Genomic DNA, 19,557 nt, shown 5'->3' with positions numbered 1-19,557 from the left:
TTTGTTTGTTTTTGAGACAGGGATTCTCTGTGAAACAGTTCTGACTGTCCTGGAACTCACTCTGTAGACCAGGCTGGCCTCGAACTCACAGAGATCCGCTTCCCTCTGCGTCCCAAGTGCTGGGATTAAAAGTGTGCACCACCACTTCCTGGCTCCCCATTCCTTTTTAAAGGTGGATTTTCGATAGTGTAAGTTTTCTTTCGAAGAGTGGTAGTGATCTGGGTATACTAACAAAAGGGTCCAGAGAGTCATGGATAAACATGTTTATTACAGCGTTGTTGTAGTAAAAAAGGTATTTTAGTTGAAGAAATAGCAGTTAGAGTATACTCACATGTTGGAATACTATGTGACCTTAAAATAATATGGGGCAAGGGAGAAGCAAGGTGTGTTGATTTGTACAAATGTCCAAGGTACACCAAGCTAAATACAGGCATGAAAAGTATGCTCTCTATGTATGTTTAAGGTTAAATGTGAATTTTATAGAGGTAAAAACTTTCTAGAAAAATCCAGAAGATAAATACAAGCTTTTGAAGAGGGGTTTCTTGGATGGATATCAAGAAGCTACAGAAGGTGATTTCTGCTTGCCTTAACCCTGTCCTAACTTTGAATTGTAGCCTAACAATATCTATTACTCAATGATTTAAAAGTGAAATCCAAAACAAAATGACAAAGTACCAGGAGTCATTCTTTTGGCTGCAAGTGGAGAGGCCCCAGTGCCTGGGTGGCCCAAAAGACCGGTTATGCCAAGTAGTTGCTAGTGGTGGGGGCGGGGAGTTCTAGAATTGCCTTCTTATTTCTCCTGTCTTCTCTTTCCTCCAGATTGACATTCAGTGTAGTTTCTAAAAGTCTGCCTGCCCTTGCCTGCCTTTTTCTTTTTCTCTGGCTGGTATGATTTAAATCAGACAGTTTTACTACGGATGGATACCACAGAAGGGGCCATGAACAAAAGTTGGATAGTTCCTATCATCCTCCAGCATCCTGTATCATTGAGTAGCCTGGCCTAAACAGATTAATGAGGGGCTAGTGTTGGGTCTTGCATCCCTAACCATCTAGCTATCAAGCATGGGTAGTGAAAGAATAAGACCATATGTGAGGGACGCAGTAAAGAAACCACCGAGATGTTGGCACCGTGATTAGGGGGAAGGTTTTTGTTGTGGATGTGAGAGAGAACATCCAAAGTCATCGAGAAGAATCCAGATCCAAGAGAAAAATAAGCAGACTAGACATGGGCCAGGGAAGTGGGGAAAATAGCAGGAGAGAGAATAGTGGGCAAAAATAGTAGAGAGTGGGTGTGGTAGGGTAACAGGCAAGCACCTTGCTGTTATAAAGGAGCTGGAATAGCCTGGGGCTAGCATAGTGCGGGAGTAGGGGAGTGAGAGGGGTCAGCTGGCTGGTGTGGGGAACTTCAGATGTGTAACAAGTACTTGTGAATAAGGACTGAGGGAGTTTGGAGGCCAGCATGGGCTTTGATGAGGAACCACCCATACATGTCAATGGAGAGCCATATGTCCCTGCCAGAGGCAAGGGAAATGAGTCCTTTTGATGGGTGGACCCATTTCACAAGTTTCTAAGGAATGGTGGGGTTTTATCTAACAACCAGAAATCCTTCTCTAGTCCAGCTTGAGCTAAGCCGAGAATGTCATTTCTAGACCTAAGTACTGCCTGAGCCCTAAGACCGAGTAAAAGTGCTTTTCTCCTGTGATTTGTAATCATTTTAATGCTATAGAAAGAAAAACAAAAAACCTTGAGGTAAAAATTGCAACATCTCAGATGGCTTTGAGGGACCACTGAGAATTGACAGAGGAAGTTTACTAGAAGGTTACTAACATCATAGACAGACAGAGGACAGTATGGCCAGGCCTCTAAGGAGAGTCCAGCCCCAGCTCCACAGACATACAGCTTGGTGGATGCCCTGAAGAGGCCTCAGGTGATTGCAGAATGCCCACCCGTGTGATGGCATCGCGAAGTGCCATCACAGGCACAGGGAAGAGTCATATTTAATCAGGACAGTGTGGGGTTAGTCAGGTTTCCCCCTCCGTCACATACTCACCTGAGCACGCGCGTGTACACACACACACACACACACACACACACACACTTTCAAAAATGTAAAAATGCCTCCCCAAGTCCCAGGATTCCTGCACACGGGTGTGAGAACACACACACACACACACACAAGCCACGACAGAAGTGGACATTACATGCACTGTTTACATCTAGAATCTTAGGGCCCTGCCTAGCACACAAAACCTAGCGAACACAAACTCTCATGGCGACTGGTATCTTCATCTCCTGCCTACTACCCCAGCAGCTGAAATAGTGAGGCTTTTCCTACTTACAAATCACTTTTCTTCCTCAGTTACTTGTGATTATGGAAGAAGCTGATGTCTTATGTAACCATGTACGGGCTGTTGTTGCCTGACCTGTGATAAGCACTTAAATATTTAACGGATGAAGTTGAGGAAGCAGCCTTGAGGTGGGGAGAGAGTTGTAATCCTTTTCGTCTCTCCTCCCTTCCTCTCTCTTCCTCTTTCCCAACCACTGGACTCTCCTGACAGCAAGATCCGCTATTATATGTTTCTTGGATCGTCTCTAGGTTATCTAATCTGGTTGACCCATACCTTACCTTAATGCCAGGAGAAAGCAGACCCGGGTCTTCTGTGACAGCCCACGAGTGTTGCACTGCCAGTCCGTCCTGAGTGCACTGTGAACACTTCCCCTGAAGCACTGAAGGCTGGTGGGAACTCAGCAAGCGTCCCCTCTCACCTTTCCACCTGTCTTTCCCAGGGACAGGAGCTGACCATCCGCCAGATCTCCCTGCTGGGCTTCCGGGACCTGGTCTTGCTGAAGGTGAAGCTGGGTGACTCGCTGCTGTTGGCACAGTCCAAGTTACCCTCATCTGTAATACAAATGCTGCTCATTCTGCAGGTGAGTGCTGGGGAGGCCTGCCCCTGATGCCACAAGCAGCCGAGTAATCCTGCCGTGATGGAGATGGGGAGCAGGGCTAACGCAGAGCAGAGCAGCTGACCTGTGCCTTTTTCTGCTTATTCGTCCATGTTTCTTGGTTCACTGGCTCATGTGTATTTGTTGTACGCCCAGCAGGCTCCTGGTGTTGTACCTGGTGCTGGTGTTGGAGTAAGAGAAGAAAACAACACCTGATTCACTGGGTGCTGTGGCCTTCTCAGTCCCTGTGAGGGTGGGATTTGGGTGCTCACCCTCCCTCTGCTCTAAATACTCTGTTGCCTGAAACAGTCAAAGCCTTTCCTAAACTTTTTCCTTCTGCTTGTGTCCTTAGCACCCAGCCCAGGGTTGTGAGCACAGAAGTAGGTTTCCACTGTGGTGCCAGCTAGTGAGGAGAAGACATCCTTCTGTGCTCATCCAAGGAGTGCAAACAGGGACAAAGCATCTCCCATAGTTGAGTCAAGACAGACCTAGAACTCCTACATGGGTCCCAGAGCCACCAACTCTGGTCACTTTCTATCTCTGTTTGGATCATTCTTCCTCTGTGTGTGTGTGTGCGCGTGCGTGCGTGCGTGCGTGTGTGTGTGTGTGTGTGTGTGTGTGTGTGAATGCTGTCTCTTGTGGCCTGCCTGGTTGTTTCTGGACTTGGTCTTTCTGTTTGTGGAATAATTCGGATCAGATTACATGTGACATTCCGTGGTGTTTACCAGAGAGACACTACCCAGATGGCTCCATGCTGTCTTCTTGTCCCAATCCTAAATCTGCAACAGGAAGATGAGCTAACACTTCACAGGCTCTGGTGATTTGCCAGGTGCAGGCACATGGACTATAAATGTACTGTTTTCTTAAACAATCCAAATAACCATCTAATGAGGTCAGCATTGTTTTATTCCCATGCTCCAGACGAGGAAACAAAAGCAGGACACTTAAGTGCTTGAGCAAAATCCCCCAGCTGGTAAGAGGTGGTAAGATTCTAATATTCAGAATCCTGCTCCCTCTTCTGGGTAAGAGATCTGACTGGCATGTGCTGTGTTTGGAGTTCCCTTTTGCCCAATCAGCTGACCCTGAGTGAGGTCAGGTGGATCCAACATGCTCTGGGGAGCCCTTTCCCGTGGATGGCAGTTCTCACTTTCCAGCCTCCATCCGGCTCTTGATGACTAGTGAGATGCCACCAGCCCCATCTATGTGCCTTTGGTTATCTCTCTACATATTCCCCTTTCCTCTAATCAGAAAAGAGGAAGGGTCGTCTCAGAGATGAGGGTGGGTATCAGTCTACATCCAGCCTTTCTGTAAAAGGGAAGAAAAGGATAGGCATGGCAGCTTGCACCTGAAGTACTGGACACAGAGCTTAGCTCCCAAATATGGCGTGTAGAAAGGAGCCCCTGAGGGTTCTGGGAGTGAGGTTCGGAAGTTGGGCTCCACTTTCTGTTTTCATTTCTAACGCTTTGGGGAGGCATCCAGCGCTAGTTACTTCCCTTTTTGCTGTGACAAGATACCTGAGAAAAACAATTTAAAAGAGGAAGGGTTGTTTAGGTTTCATCATCACTGCAGAGAAGGCATGGCAACAGGAAGGCGAGGCGGCTGGCCACACTGTATCTTGTATCTGTATCAGCAAGTAGGGAAGGACAGATGCAGATGCTAAGCTGGCTTTCTCTTTCTATGCACTCTGAGACCCCAGCCCAGAAAACAATGCTGTCCATGTGTATGGTGGGGTCTTCCCACCCTATTAACCTAATCTAGATAAGCCCTCAAGGGGCGTTTCCATTCTGACAGTCAAGATTAACTACCACACATCCCTTTCTGTTTGCGAGTGTGGCTGCCCTCTGCAGATTCTCCCCAACTGAAGCTGGAGAGGGAGGACATGTTTCTATTAATAAAAGCCTTTTGAGGTTCTGGGTCTTGTGTAGTCTCCTGATGACACATGTCGTCACCCCTTAGAGCCCCTGAAGATGTCCCAGAAGGACTACTCTGCCTTTGTCGCATTTACCCACCATGCTGTGTACCTGCAGCTCTTCCCAGCTGATCTTAGGAAAGCTGCTCATGACTGTCCCTGGGCCTGGAGCCCCTCCACCTCTCCCTCAGATGTTGGGAGCTGGCTTACCTGGTGCTCTGGCCTTCGTGGTCCGTGCGAGGCTGAGATCTTGGTGCTCACTTCCCCTCTGATCTCAACACTGTTGTCCAGAATAGTCAAAGCCAATCTTAAGCTTCTTCCTCATGTTTGTGCCCTCAGCACCCAGCCCAGTCTTGATCATAAAAGCAGGTGTTCATAAAGAGGTGGAGCCAGCTGCTAATGACCAAGGAGGATTCCAAGGCCATGGCTTCTTTCAGAGGAGTAAAATACAGCTGGAGAAGCTCCCTGGCTATGTTGGAGTTCTGGAAAATTGGACAAGGAAATAGTCTCGGCTGTGGATCTTTTTTTCCCACTTCAAGGAGGAAGAGGATCAGAGAGGCCAGCTAACCAGCAGGACTTCAGCCTAATGTGAGGGAGCTGGACCAGTCGGCCTTCCCTTAGCTTTCTCTCTCTGACCTCTTAGCCTTCCTTCCTGTATCCTCCTCGGGTACTGGAAACACCCTTCGAACTTCTAAGATAGCCACTCTCCGGGGTGGGGTACTTGGCATGGCTTCCCTCTGAGCCTCGTGGTAATAGGTCTCCTGAGCCGCTTTCTCCCTTGGAGCTCAGAGAGCTGAGGCAGGGAGGCTGACAGCAATCAGTGTAGGTCTTCCCTGGGTCCAAATTGATTCTCTGGGTCCTGAGGAGCAGCAGCTTCGGAGTCAGAATAGAATTTCAGGGAATCCACTCTGGGGCCATGCCTGCTATAGGGATGTACTGTGATTTGTCTTTCTTAGGCCCTAACTCTCCATAGGGACATGGGACCTGGGGAAGATTTTCCCAAATGAATCTGGTACAAAGAGAAAGAGCCTTTCACAGACTTCAGCTCTCCCATTCTTACCAGCCTTTCAAGCCTTCTTGAATCAACCCCTCCCTTATAAGAAGATGCCAGGGCATCTCTTGCTGTAGGTAGAAAGCTCTTGTTCTCAAGGGGCCCCACCTAGATGAGGGAAGCATTCAATCATTATGGGGTCCTGACCAAGAGGCAGGGTGTGTGACATTGTCCTTGGAGGGCCCTGTGCCTAGGTTAATAGTCTCCCATCTCCCACTCAACACTCTTCACATTTTGAATGTCGGGCCTAGCATCTTGTTTCATACTGGACCATGAAAAGTTGTCATTTACTGACTGTTTTGCTAACTGGGCTAGCGGTGGGACAGAAGACTGAGGATGTCCCCAAGGGTCATGTCTTTGGGAGCGCTACCCAACTCCAAGCTGTGTTGTTATCCATTTTCCTCCTGCCTTTTGTCACTTCTGTTTCCTGTAATGTCTCTTTCGGGGAGAAGAAGTTGATGAGAACTATCAAGAGAAGAAATAGAAGAAGAAACAACTGTTTCTTGGGCTTTGAGACCTAATAAAGGTGGCTTTATGATTTGGACCACTCTGCCCTAAAGTCTGGTTTGGCTCCTGTGCCTTTTCCTTCCTACTGCCTTGAGTGCTCCCCTCCAGTTTGGGCAGAACTTCATGTGTAAGCAGCTTCTTTTCTTTTTCTTTTGATTTCCAACGCTAAGCATTCTAATGCTTGAGCTCAGGGGGAGTGAAGCTCAAAAGAGGGTATGGAGAATCACCATGCCTATCCCCAGTGCCACAGTCAAGGTCGTCCCAATGGACAGTCACTGGCTGCACCTGTCCCTTCCTTCCGTCTGTCGTCCCAGACAGCAAACTCTGCATACACCTGAGGCTGCTTCTTAGGCCTCTTGTTTTCTCAAGCTATCCAACACCCAAGCATCTCATTTGATGTAGCTGAGAAGGACCAGGGGAGGGCCTATTTCCTTGGGAACCATATCTTACCCACGGGTCCCTACCTTCAGGAGTTGTTCCCATCTGTTTCGCTCCGCAGACAACTCAGGGACCATGGTGAATTCTTTGTTTTTAAGGAAAGCCATTTAGGGCTTTCTCTTTTGAGAGATCGAGGAGATAATCTTTCTGGCTAAGCACAGAGACCCCTGGAGCCTTCCTTCTTTCTTTCCCAGGCCCTGTCCTTTTCCTGGTGGCCCTGGGTCTTTGCCACCCCTCCTCAGGAGTGCACATTTATCACCTCTTCCAATGAGAAACAGAGTTCACAAGGAGCGGCTGGATTTCTAGCAAGCAGGTTTTAGCAGCCCCTTTCCAGCTTTGGCTGCCATGCGTTTATTTTGGTTGGCTTTTACCCAAGTCTTAGTTTGAGGCCTCAGGCTGTGCTGGACCACTCTTCCCTTCTCCTGTTTTGGACTTTTAAGTGTTTTTTCTCCATGTTCTACTCTGGTAATAAAGTGACAGTCACAAGGACTCAGAGCCAGATAGCTTGGCTTCCAGTCCAGTGGGGCTTTTTGTTGTTGTTGTTATGTTCTTTGTTTTTGCCATTTGTTTGTTGTGTTATACTAGACAAGCTTCCTAAGCCTCCTCCTCGTCTTTATTTCTCATCCTTGGAAGGGTTGTTGGGAGGCCTGCGTGTTAGTCCCTATGTGGTGCTTCTGTGGTGTGCCTGTGCGCTGTCGGTAAGGTCCCCACTCTTCTGCGGGTGGGGTAATTGTTGGGCCTTGCCACCCTGTCCCTTTAGAGCAAGAGTTGGGACCATGCTGCCTACACTGTCCTGGGAGAACCCACATATTGACCTTCGAATGACTAGTTTTTTGGTTTGATTTTGTTTTTTGTTTTGTTTTTTGAAACAGAGTTTCTCTGTGTTGTAGCCCTGGTTATTCTAGAACTTGCTCTGTAGGTCAGGCTGGCCTCGAGCTCAGAGTTCCACTTGCCTCATAATTTCTGTTTATTGATTCTCTCATCTTCCACTCAGCATCCCAACTGATTTTTCAAATCAGGGCCTCACATCTTCATTTTATACTGGGCCAGGAAAATCTGTCTTTTGCGTTTTGCTAGACAACCTGGCAGAGGGGCTGAGAAACGAGGACTGCTGCCTCTGTAGGGCTCAATGTGAGCTCTGTCCTTATGGCCCATGGACCTGCGAGAGCCACGGAGCTCCAAGCCTTGCGTTTATCCTTTTCCTCCCACCTATGACCTCATCTTCGTTTCCTGTCTTCTTTCATTCTCATCCATGGACTTGGGACAAATGACCAGTGCTTCTGGCCCATTTCCTCCATTCTAACCACAAGGAGGCTGATGTGGCCACACGGCAAGGAGGGTCATTGGCAGGCGCTGACCGGTGTCCACCACTGCGACACTTTTCACTAACCTTTATCTTGGGTGTTTATTTGTAGAGTGTTCATGAGCCCACAGGCCCAAGTGAGGGCTATTTGCAGCTGGAGGAGCTGGTGAAGCAAGTGGTGTCTCCCTTCCTCGGCATCAGTGGGGACCGCAGCTGCACAGGCCCCGCGTACTCATTGGGTAAGAAGAACATGACTCTAAAGTCTAGACACTTGGGGGTAATGATACCCACCTCATGGTGCTAAGCACTGGTTGTCTGCCTAGCACTTTGTTCCAGTGAAGGCCAGGGCAGATCTTGATTTGTTAATTACAGATGTTCCGAGGCCATGTGGCCGTAACCCCGCCCCTCTACCAATTTTCCTCAGAGACTGATCCCAGCCTCTGTGGTGCTTCCTGTCTCAGCCGTTGATCAATGGCTCTGATCTTTGTATGTGTCTGGACATTAATTTTCTTGTATCTATTGCTAGAAAATGTATTTTTTTTTTATAATTAAACCTTCCTTAGTTAGCTATCATCAAACACCATGACCGAAAGAAACTTGGGGAAGAAAGAGTTGATTTCATTCACTGGGAACTTTTTACTGGCTTGCAACCCATGGCTTGCTCAGCCTTCCTTCTGATAGAAACCAGGACCACCAGCCCAGGGATGACACTACCCACAATGAGCTGAGCCTTCCCCCCATTAAGTAAGTAAATACCATACCAGCTTGACTACAGCCAGACCTTATGGAGGCATTTTCTTAATTGAGGTTCCCTCCTCTCAGATGACTCTAGCTTGTGTCAGACTGACATAAAACTAACCAGTATAACACCCTTCACTCACATGAGTGGAAACCCACCCATGATGTTTCTGCTCTTGACAGCGGCTCAGCATGTGAAGCTTCCATGTCATCTTCACAGGCAAACCTTTTACCTACTGTCCTCTCTCTGTTTCCGTAGGTACTGCAAGGGCTTTCACTGAAAGGGTTGGGTTCTGGATGGGGCCTCCTCTTCTGGTGACCATGAAGCTACTGCAGTAGCAGGTTCTGTCTTAGTCTCTCTAAAGTATCTAGAGGAGAATCAGATCTGGTCCTTCTTCCAGGAAGAGCACAATCTAGATGGTCTCAGTAGAAATGACTGATGATGCAGTACAATGTACTGTAGAATAGTTCCCAACAAAACCACTGTTTTGGTGGAAGCAGCCTTGGGAAAGGCTCGTGATAAAGATACTTCGGTTACTGCCTGGGATGTAAGCACTTACAGTGCAGACGCTCACTTGCTTATTTCTGTCTTCAGCATCTGCAGTGGTGTCTGTGCCGTGCACACAGTCATGCAGCAAAGCTGCAGGTATTCGAGTATGCTTGTTAGATCCATGCAGGCAGTTGTACTTGCAAGCCTGGGCAGCCAGCACCCAGAGAAAGCTGCAGAACAGGAAGCATCACCTGGCTAGAGTCTCTTGGCCTTCTTTCTGCTGTGATCGAGTTGTAGTTGAGCTTCACAGCCAAGGGGGCAAGGAGCCCCCTTGCTGCCCTTCCTGGGTCTCTCTGTGTAGACAGCCGAGCCTTCTACTGACCATTTTCCTGCTCCTGTTTCTCTGGAGGTACTAGCTTCACTGTATCTACAGACTGGAGGAGGTTGACGGTTGTCAGCTGACCCCCAGGTCGGCCCACAGCCTCCATCTCTGATCTCTTCCTCACTCCCTCCACATAAGATCAGAAAGCTACCGAAGGAAGATAGTCTCCCACCCTGCGCCCCAAGCTAGATGCTATATTGCACAGTCTCCATGGAGCCTCCCTTCCTTATTACTGCATGGGCTCATGTGATTACAGGGATGAGGACCCAGGGAGATGTCAGGATGCCAGCAGGTTAGCTGAGCTATGCCAAGAACTGTACCATAGTCAGGGCCTAATGCCAGAAGAGGGGAAGAAAAATAACTTTTCTTCAAGCCCCATAAGCTTTTAGTTGGAACAGATTCCTGTAACAGATTAACGAGAAAAACAAATGAGTGTATTGAAACATGTGTTCTCACATGCAGGAGAGACATCCAGGGAACAAGTAGTTTTCAAAGAGTTGGCTTTGAATTCCTGTTTATGTAATATCTTTAATAAAGAACAGTAATTTTTGAGACAGGGTCTTATGTAGCCCAAACTGGCTTCAACTTTCCTATGTAGCTGAGGATGGCCTAGAACTTCCGCTCCTCCAGCTTGAACCTGCTTCTTCAGTGCCTTTAGTTCACTAATCCTTCATGTGTTTATTAAAAATTATTTTATTCTTTTATGTGTCTGGGTGTTCTGCCTGTATGTGTGAGCTTGTGTGTCTAGTGCCCAAAGAGGCCAGAAAAGGGCATTGCTTCCCCTGGAGCTTGAGGTGCAGGTGGTTTTGAGCCGCTGCGTGCTGCTGGGAATAGAAGCTGGGTTCACTGGAAGAGCAGCCAGTGCTCTCAACTGCTACTCCATCTCTTCAGCCCCCACTTCATGTTCTGAGGAGGCATATTCTGGTCTCCCATGCCTGGAACATGAGGAGATATGAGAACTCTGTGAAGAGCTGGCCCTGGCTCTCCAGCCCAAATAGGAACAATGTACGCTTTTGTCAGATAAGGGGAGGCCCAAGACTTTATTCTTCTTTTTTTAAACAAGATTTAATTATTTTATGTATACTAGTGTTCTATCTGCATGTATGCCTGCACACCAGAAGAGGGTATCCCATCTCACTGCAGAAGGTTGTGAGCCACCATGTGGTTGCTGGGAATTGAACTCAGGACCTCTGGAAGAGCAGTCAATGCTCTTAACCTCTGAGCTATTTCTCTAGCCCTGGCTTTATTCTTGTAGGAAGAATAGTGTGGTTTTTAAAGTACATTTTATTTGTTTATGTGTGTATGCACATGTGTGTGCACTCGTGTGCATGTGTGTGCATGCACACACATGTCCATCTATACCTGCCACAACCCAAGTATAGAAGCCAGAGAACAGCTTGTGGGGGACCATTTTCTCTTTCATCATGTAGGTTATGGGGTTCTGACTCAGGCTGACAGATTGGTGACAGGCACTTTTACCTGTTGAACCATTTTGCCAGCCCAGTTTTTGTTTTTGAAAGGGACTTTGCTTTAAAAGGGACAGAGGGTGACCATTATCCTCTTCTGAGCAATTTAAAAATTACTTTTATCCCATTGATGAATAATCTCAGCAGCTGTGTCGTCAGACTCTTCCTGTGTGCTGCTGCAGATGTGGCAAATGGGATCTATTCCTGCCCATGGTCTGTCTGGCGTGGGCGAAGTGGATGCAGAGACTCATCTGTATAAGGATGCTCTAGGGGGAAGCACTGCGACCACCCAGACAAAACACCGGGGAAGGCTCCCTGGAGGAAGTGAGCTGTCTGGGGAGGTGTGCAATGTTCAGGAGTTAGCTGAGTTAACAAGAGGAAGGGAGTCGTCAGGAAGGATGATTGGGAGGTCTAGGGGGTTGCGAGAGGGCCAGAGGATGGAGCACGTGAGGAACTGAAGGGGCTTCATAGATTCAGAGTTGCCAGTGGCAAGAAAGAGCACTGGGTATGGGCCAAATCATCGGCAGTGTGCTGGCTGGGCCGTGGAGCAGGGTCACCATCCCTGCTTTGTAAGCACTTAACTTCACCGGGCTCTTTGAGGTAGGATGTTTGAGCTTCTGCAGCTGCCTTCGATAGTCTACCACCCCCAGCCCAGCCCTGTCAGCATTGGGGACCCGAGTTCATTACGGAACAGTAGTACCGGTGATCCTGCCCTTCTGTTCCTTATTCCAGGAGGGGTCCCAGGCCAACATTTCATCACAGACTTCTGTATGTTAAAAACTGAGGTGGCCTTCCTTACCCTTTGGGGACAGAGACCTCTTCTGATGGTAAAAAGAGCATCCATTCAGTGTGGGGCAGAGGGGTATTAGTTCAGTAATTGAGGGGTTGGAGAAAGGCTCAAAGGTTAAGAACGCATATTGCTCTTGCAGAAGAGCCAAGTTCAGTTTCTAGAAGCCACCACAAGCCGCTGTAACTCCAGCTCAGGGAAATTACAATACCTCTGATTTCTGTGAGCACAGTCACTCAGGTGCACACACACACACACACACACACACACACACACACGCACGCACAATTTTTAAAAAGTGGACAATGAAACAATTTTAAGAGTCACATTGGGATCATGAAAGATCGTTTTTCATCTGAGGCAGGACTGTACTGCGGCTTTGGTGCCCAGAGCAGCGTGAGATTGTCAGGGCAGCTGGGATATAGTCTGAAAAGCCACTCACCCAGTGGCTGTGTGGAACACGCCTGTCCAAGCTGTTGGCAAGTGTGCGTGGCTGGAGGAGGGTGGTGCTACTGTTACTCTCAGAGTCCCTGAGAAACACTCCACCTTTGCAGGCTAGAAAGGTACTTACCCTGTGTCCCTGCATCTTTGACTCCAGAGATGCTGGGGCAATCACTTGCTGGATCTGGAGTTGGACCAGGACAGGGGGTCTTGCTTTAGAACAACAGATAAGTGATCTAATCTAAAGCCCAAAATGGAACTTGCACGCGCGCACGTGTGTGGTATGCACACGTATGCAAGCCCTCTGCTCCAATTTTTTTTTTTTTTATATGTAAGAGGGCAATGGCAGTATCAGGTGAGGGGGGCCACAGTGAAGCTAAGAGAACAACAAAACCACAGTGCAGGCCTGACCTAAGTGCTACCTTTCAAGTTACCCAAATTCCTGAGCTGCCTGGGGTTTCTGAGCCTCTCAGGGCCCCTCCTCTGCAGCAAACATTAGCGGGCTAGATTCCTCCTTCACAAAAGCCCTAGCCTCCCACAGCCTCCCTCCTTTGTATCCCTGGGGCCCCTCTGTAACCGTCTCTGTAGCTGGATACTAGCTTCTCTGCATGACAAAGGCCGCCTGGGCCTTTCAGCTCTGGCCTAGAGCAGGAGCCCCTGATGGTTTCGGTAGGCAGGGGCATTCTGGGAGCCTAGAAGATCAAAGGCCTGTTGGGGAGCCAATCCCCAACAAAGGACCTCCCTACACAGGCTTTGCCTCTCTAGGAATCTGAAAGAAACTGCTGGTGCTGGCTTCCTCGGGGATGAATTCCTGGCTCAGTTGGAGGCCTGGGGGGGGGGGGGGGGTAAAGGCTCTGCTGGCCCTACCTTGTGAAAGTCAAGGAGGAAGGGGAAGTGGCCTGAGAGTGGGGGCCGCTGAGGTGACAGGCCAGCCTCTCCCTGCAAGAGTGCCCCCCTTGCAAAGAAAGCCCAGTCTTCGTCTCAGAAGGCCCTAGGAAGACAGTCACAGCCAGTCCCTCAATGGGAGACTCCACTCCCTTTTCTCTGTGGGCATGGTTTTGCTGTCTCTGGTGCAATGAAGAAAGGGAGAATATAATGGGCCCAACGGTGGGAAGCTGCCTGTCCGCCCAGGTCCCAGCCTTTGGTTTTCAGGCTCACTAAGGAGCCAGGCAGGGTTGACTGATAGAGTCACCATTCTGCTGACTTCTGAGGATTAGCTGTGGTGACTGGCAGCTCACCAAGGAAGCACTGCCTGCCAGGACACTTGGCAAACCATGAGGCTTGTGTGGCCTTGGCTCTGCCAGCAACATCTTGGGAACCAAAATATTCTTCCAGAAAGCAGAGGAAAGAGCTAGCTGTAGGCCTCTCTGGCAAATCACTGCATGGCAAGAGTGGAGGCAACATGGACAGCGAGGGACCTTGGTGACTACTAGGCCAGGGCTCATCTGTGCACTCTGGTCTGGTGCTAGTTACCCACCTTCTGTGACCTGCCCGTGGCTTGAACCTGCACGTGCTCTCTCTCCTGAGAGAGAGCAAGGGGAAGAAACAGCGCCAAGGGCAGGGCCAAGCAATGCCATGCCATGCCATGTTGTGTTATGGGCTCCTTAGGGGCAGCCTGTCCCACTCTTCCTCCAGGTGTGAGGTTACCTACTAATCTTTCCAGGGACCCCAAGCCCTTGTCATGCTGTGCTGCCATGATTTGCTTGTCCTCCTCTTAGAATTATGCAAGGCCTTGGACACATTCTTCTCTGTGTCCAGGCCCTAGAGAGGTCTGTGTGTCTTGAGTCTTACTATTTCCCAGTATGGCTGAAGTACTCTCTCTTCAAGATCTCTCTCTTGCGGTTAAGGAGGAGCTTCAGTCAGTAAAGTGCTTGTCATTGCAAAGGTAAGGACTCAAACCTAATCCCCCCCCGATGAACTTCAGGCACTGTGTTAGGGATGGAAAATACAGTGTCTCATTAAAGGAACAGTAATTCTGCCTATCTCTTCAGCATGACTTAAGTTGGCCCTGCGTGGCTAGGTGTAGCCCTTGGCCAGGTCATGGACCCTGAGCCACTCCCAGTAGGCCAGAGATGCTTTCCTCCTGACCAGAAGTTTTCCGTTCATGCCCCATTACTGCTGCTCAAATGACCTGACCTCTTTCTAGCTTGTGAAGGTCACAAACAGGTCTGCTGTGGGCCCCAGACTTGAATAATTAATTGAGTAAGTAATTGTGATTGCAGACTTCATGTTTCTCTTCTGCAACACACTGGGAGGAGATGCCGTTGGTGAACCATCTCCCTTTGGGTACAGTGCCTAGCACTTGTTGGGCACCTAGCACATAGCTGCAGCTGGGCTCGAACCCCCATAGTCCACACAAGCTTTTTGGCCTCCCCCCCAATCAAATTTGTGTACCTCTTCTTTTCTGCAGGTAGTGCAGCATTTTGCAAAGTGTAGCTCTGCAAGTGTTTGCTGAAGGCTAAGACAGCATGGTCTCCACCCCTAAGACAGCATGGTTCTCCACCCCTAAGACAGCATGTTTCTCCACCCCTAAGACAGCATGGTCTCCACCCCTAAGACAGCATGTTTCTCCACCCCTAAGACAGCATGGTCTCCACCTCTAAGACAGCATGGTTCTCCAGCCCTAAGACAGCATGGGTCTCCACCCCTAAGACAGCATGGGTCTCCACCCCTAAGACAGCATGTTTCTCCACCCCTAAGACAGCATGGTTCTCCAGCCCTAAGACAGCATGGTTCTCCACCCCTAAGACAGCATGGTTCTCCACCCCTAAGACAGCATGGTTCTCTACCCCTAAGGCAGCATGGTTCTCCACCCCTAAGGCAGCATGGTTCTCCACCTCTAAGACAGCATGGTTCTCCACCACCCACTCCCACTCCCCAAGACTGTCTCAGTCTCAGTCTGGCTTCAATTCTCAGCTCTTTTCAGCTGCATCCAAAGTGAACTCTTGTTAATTCACTACCAGTAGAACCCTTCACGGACTTGACTGCACTGAAAAATGGATCATGTCCAGAAAACCTGAGAGACCTTTCCTGGGCTCATTCCAGCAGGTTGAGGCCCATGAAAATCCTTGAGCCAGAAATGCAATGGATCTCAGTTCCACATGTTGACTCTGCATTCCCTCAGCTTCTCCTGTGTTCTCCCTGGCACTGGCCCCTGCTCCCACTCAGTGCTCTGCCTGGACACCCCACCCTAGCTAATCCGTCTCATGTTTTAGCACATGTAACATCTTCCCCTCTTGTCAGTGCAGTTCATGTCCCTGTGTTGCCTTCAATGTGTCTCTTCCCTACCTGGAGGCTCGCCCAGATCCTAGGAGTCTCTGTCACAGCTGAAATGGGAACTCTCCTGTCCTCTTTTTGACTCTGGCTTCTGCACACACCCTACCTCGCAGATGGGTGCCTCACCTCAGAAACAGAGACTGTCTCTAGTCCATGTCCTCTGAAGCTGTTGGGTCCAGCTTCTGTGAGGGTGATTGTGGTTTCCCTACAAGCCAGGCCACAAGGTGTGGTTGTAAAGGTGTGAGACATGACTTGTTGCTAGTGGCATTGTTGGGAGGGGGAGTTCCTTAGATTCAGTGGGGCAGGGGCAGGAGGGCCACCTGAAGCTGTTCTGGAGTCTGAGGCGCTTCCTCTTTCTTCCTCCATCTGATGAGAAGCTCCTCAGAAGATGTTGTTACCGTTCCCCATCGCAGACATTGCTGCCTTTTCTCTTGCAGCCAGGAGGCATTCCAGGGTCCGGCCCAAGGTGACTGTCCTGAACTACGCCTCTCTGATGACCTCGGTTGGCCGGCCATTGAATGAGATGGCCCTGACTCCGCTGACAGAGCAGGAAGGAGAGGCGTACCTGGAGAAGTGTGGCAGTGTGCGGCGGCACACCGTGGCCAATGCCCACTCAGACATCCAGCTGCTGGCTATGGCCACCATGATGCACTCAGGGTTAGGGGAGGAGGCTGGCAGCGAGGACAAGCACCTGCTCCTGCCACCGAGCTTCCCGCCGCCACACCGCCAGTGCTCCAGTGAACCCAGCATCCCCGACAGCCCCGATGAACTGGAACTAGAGGATGTAGCAAGTGGCAGCCAGGAGGACTCAGAGATGAACTGTGCTTCCCTCAGCTGAGCTGGCACCTCTGGGGTTTCCCCATCCCTGCTTTGTGGCCAGGATGAGGACTGTGTGGCTGTCTCTCCTCCGTGGATCACCGAGGCGCTCTGGCTTTGAGTGATAGTGCCTTATTTCTTAGGGCCCAAGCCGAGTCTCCACGCCCTCAGAAAACACCTGTAAACCTCTCCACTTCGGTGTCTGTGACTAGCTCCTCATGCCACTGTTCTCCTGACTTCCAGCTCACCTACTTCATCTGGAGCTTCATCTCTGGGCCTTTCCTATCATATTGGACTGGCCCGATGCTCCCAGTATATAATGCTCTGGTGTGACTATAGCAGAAGGTTGGACCACACGTGAGCATCTAGAATATGCCAATCTTGGCAGTTCCCCAAATGATCCCATGAAGCAGAAGCCAATGGATAGAAAGACTAGCAGAAGTTCTGTATAGCATGGAAGGTCAACTGTAGCCCATGTCACACGTGGCCCTGGGAATGTGTCCTTATCATTTTGGTTGTAGTGACCTTGAAAGCATTATCCTCCTTGTGGGTGAGGATACAGGTTGCACCCTTACTTATGTCCAGATGTCATGTGCTGTCTACACGAAGGGCTTTTTAGCCTAGGAGAATCTACCAGACTGGTGCAGCCCTGTCTTGCATTTAGCCTCAGGCTTCCCTCTCAGGCTTTCCCCCCAGACTGCAGGAATGAACCCTCACAGTCACTGGTGCCTTACTCCTCTAGTTTCAGGAACTGACCGCTTTCCTGTTGTGCATTTGAGAGGCTGGCAGACAAAGACTGACCTAGTCTACCTGGATTTCACTTGAATTTGTAAAACATGTATTGTTAAAAAAAAAAAAAAGTTCGTAAATATTTGCACGTAGGATCTTGCACTGTTCATTTCCAGAGGAGTGTCTTTGCAGATGGAACACAAGTGGACCCCTTCAAAGGGTGATGAGATAGCTCAGAACACAGGGACCCACAGTGGGCGGGATTCACATACCTCAGAGCTGGCTCTGCAGGGGCCTGTGCTCTAAGTGTCTAGGCTTCTAGGGAAGACTGTGCTGGAATCAGGAGCCTGCCTCTTAGGCAGAGAAGCCTAGTAACTAGAATGCATCCGTGGACAGAGAGATAGGCATATGGACACGTTTTATTTGGAGGAGTGTTTATTCCCTGGGCTTATAGAAGTACCCAGAAGTGTCTGGGATTCCTGTTGTATCTGTCTTGTGATGCTGTTTGAAGCAGCAGGCTTTGTTACTGTGCTAGGTCCTGACTAATATTTGCTCCAGATTGGGGAAAGGGAACTTTTTTGTCTATGTTGAATCCCTGGCTTCCTCTTTATAATTGTCTTTTGGTCTTGCTAGTAGAAGCTTAGAAAAACATAGAAACTTTCTCCTGATCTTGGTGTGTGCTAACCTCTCAGGATCTGGAAATTTTGTTGATGGCATCTCAGTGCATAAGCCACCAATAGAAGAAGAGGTCATTCACACTCATCTAAGTCTTGATAGTGTATCCCTTCTGGGGAAAGATCTGAAATATGACCATAGCTGTGCTTTTGATGCATTTTGCTTTAGAAATTTTTTTAAAAAAAATATCTTAAGTTTGTCCTTCCAAGAGCAAATGACAGAAGAGAGATGTCTACTTGTCACAGAATTGTCTAAATGTCACACACCTGTGCTCATGCTCTTGCACATACACGTGCACGCATACACGTCCACGCAGTGTGTGAACCCATATATGCGTGCACACACATAAACACACCGCACACATGCCATATACACAAAGAGAAATGTTCAAATTCCTTTGAGAACTTCATGCGAAACTAATCTTTCTGTATGTAGTGTCTAAAGTCTACAGGTGGGAGGCTGAAGAGGTGGGTTGGTGCTCAAGGTCGCTTTCTGCTCTTGCAGAAGACCAGAAGATGTGGGCTCAGTTCTCAGTACCTACATCAGGCAGCTCACAACCATCGCTAACTCCAGTCCCAGGGGATTGGATGCCCTCTTCTGTCCCTTGGGGGCATCTGCATGCATACAGTGTGCATATATACACTCAAGACAAACACACGCATGCACACACACTGAAAATAACTTAAAAAAAAAAAACCTCTCCATAAGTTAATTACCGTCTGTTAGTGGGCAGAACATTGTAGTCTGTTTAACTTAACTGATGGCTGGGTCCTTGTTAGTACACCAAGCACACACTTGAGATTATTTATTGACCCTGGCAAAGTAATTCGTCATGCTTGGGTTTGCTTTTCTCATTGATAAGATGAACAGTGCATGTTTTAAATATGCCGTTTTCCTTATCTTGGATGTCTCTGTCAAGGACAGCAGTTGTCAGTATAATACATGAGCTCTTGTATTAGAAGTGGACAGGCTGTTGAACTCCATTGCTGCTGACTTTAAACAGTTTACAAGTTTCTCTTTGGACACACCTGGCATTAGTACAGACATACCCCAGACTGTATACAGCAACGTTTTACGGCATTTGTGGGCTTTGGCCATCAGACCTATTGCAAGAGTCACCTGTAGAAGCTTTACCCAGGTTTCCTCCCTCTGGTGCCAGGGAGATTTCATCTTGCTATCTATGCCAAGGGTTCCCCTAGGTTGAAGTTTGGTGACCGTATAATCCCAACTCTGGGCTCTGAGTGAACTCCCAAACTGAACTCCTTTCTTATTGTGTGTTTCTAAAATAGATACAATAAATATTTTGTTTGTCATGTGTGCTGCGGTGTTGAGTACTTCAATTGTGTTCTGACTGAATTTGCAAGCACGGTAAAGCTGGCCATGGTGCATTCTCCCCTCAATACTTCCTGCACTGGCTGTGTGTAACAGGCTCCATTGTTTTATTGCCCTTTTTCCAGAGCCAGGTCCTAGCCTTTGGTTTCGTTGGCCAGCCTAGACTGGGTAGGCGTGTTTTTCTGGAGAAGCATCTCATCTGTGAACATAAAAACACTAAAAAAAGCTCTTCAAGAAGTTTTCCTTTCAGAGTGTTTGACCTAGAGGGAATGCT

At 48.8% G+C, this 19,557-nt stretch overlaps 1 protein-coding gene across 2 annotated transcripts in view; it reads left to right on the top strand.

Annotated features, from left to right (window-relative positions):
- The window catches only part of LOC121440573 (proline-rich protein 5-like), a 90,929-nt gene extending 71,661 nt beyond the window's left edge, over window positions 1-19,268 (top strand). For both annotated transcript variants that reach the window (XM_041641327.1, XM_041641326.1), the window contains exons 7-9: window positions 2,788-2,928; window positions 8,264-8,390; window positions 16,169-19,268. In XM_041641327.1, the coding sequence (XP_041497261.1) occupies window positions 2,788-2,928; window positions 8,264-8,390; window positions 16,169-16,569 (669 nt within the window). In that variant the 3' untranslated portion in view covers window positions 16,570-19,268. The remainder of the gene's footprint in view (window positions 1-2,787; window positions 2,929-8,263; window positions 8,391-16,168) is intronic.
- The last annotated feature ends 289 nt before the right edge of the window (window positions 19,269-19,557 follow it).

This window comes from Microtus oregoni, unplaced genomic scaffold (assembly GCF_018167655.1).
Source record: "Microtus oregoni isolate MIOR12 unplaced genomic scaffold, Mior012 000068F_ref0000429, whole genome shotgun sequence".
Classification (NCBI taxonomy): Eukaryota; Metazoa; Chordata; class Mammalia; order Rodentia; family Cricetidae; genus Microtus; species Microtus oregoni.
The sequence above is the reverse complement of the archived record's forward strand: the minus strand, read 5'-3'. Positions and strand labels throughout refer to the sequence as shown.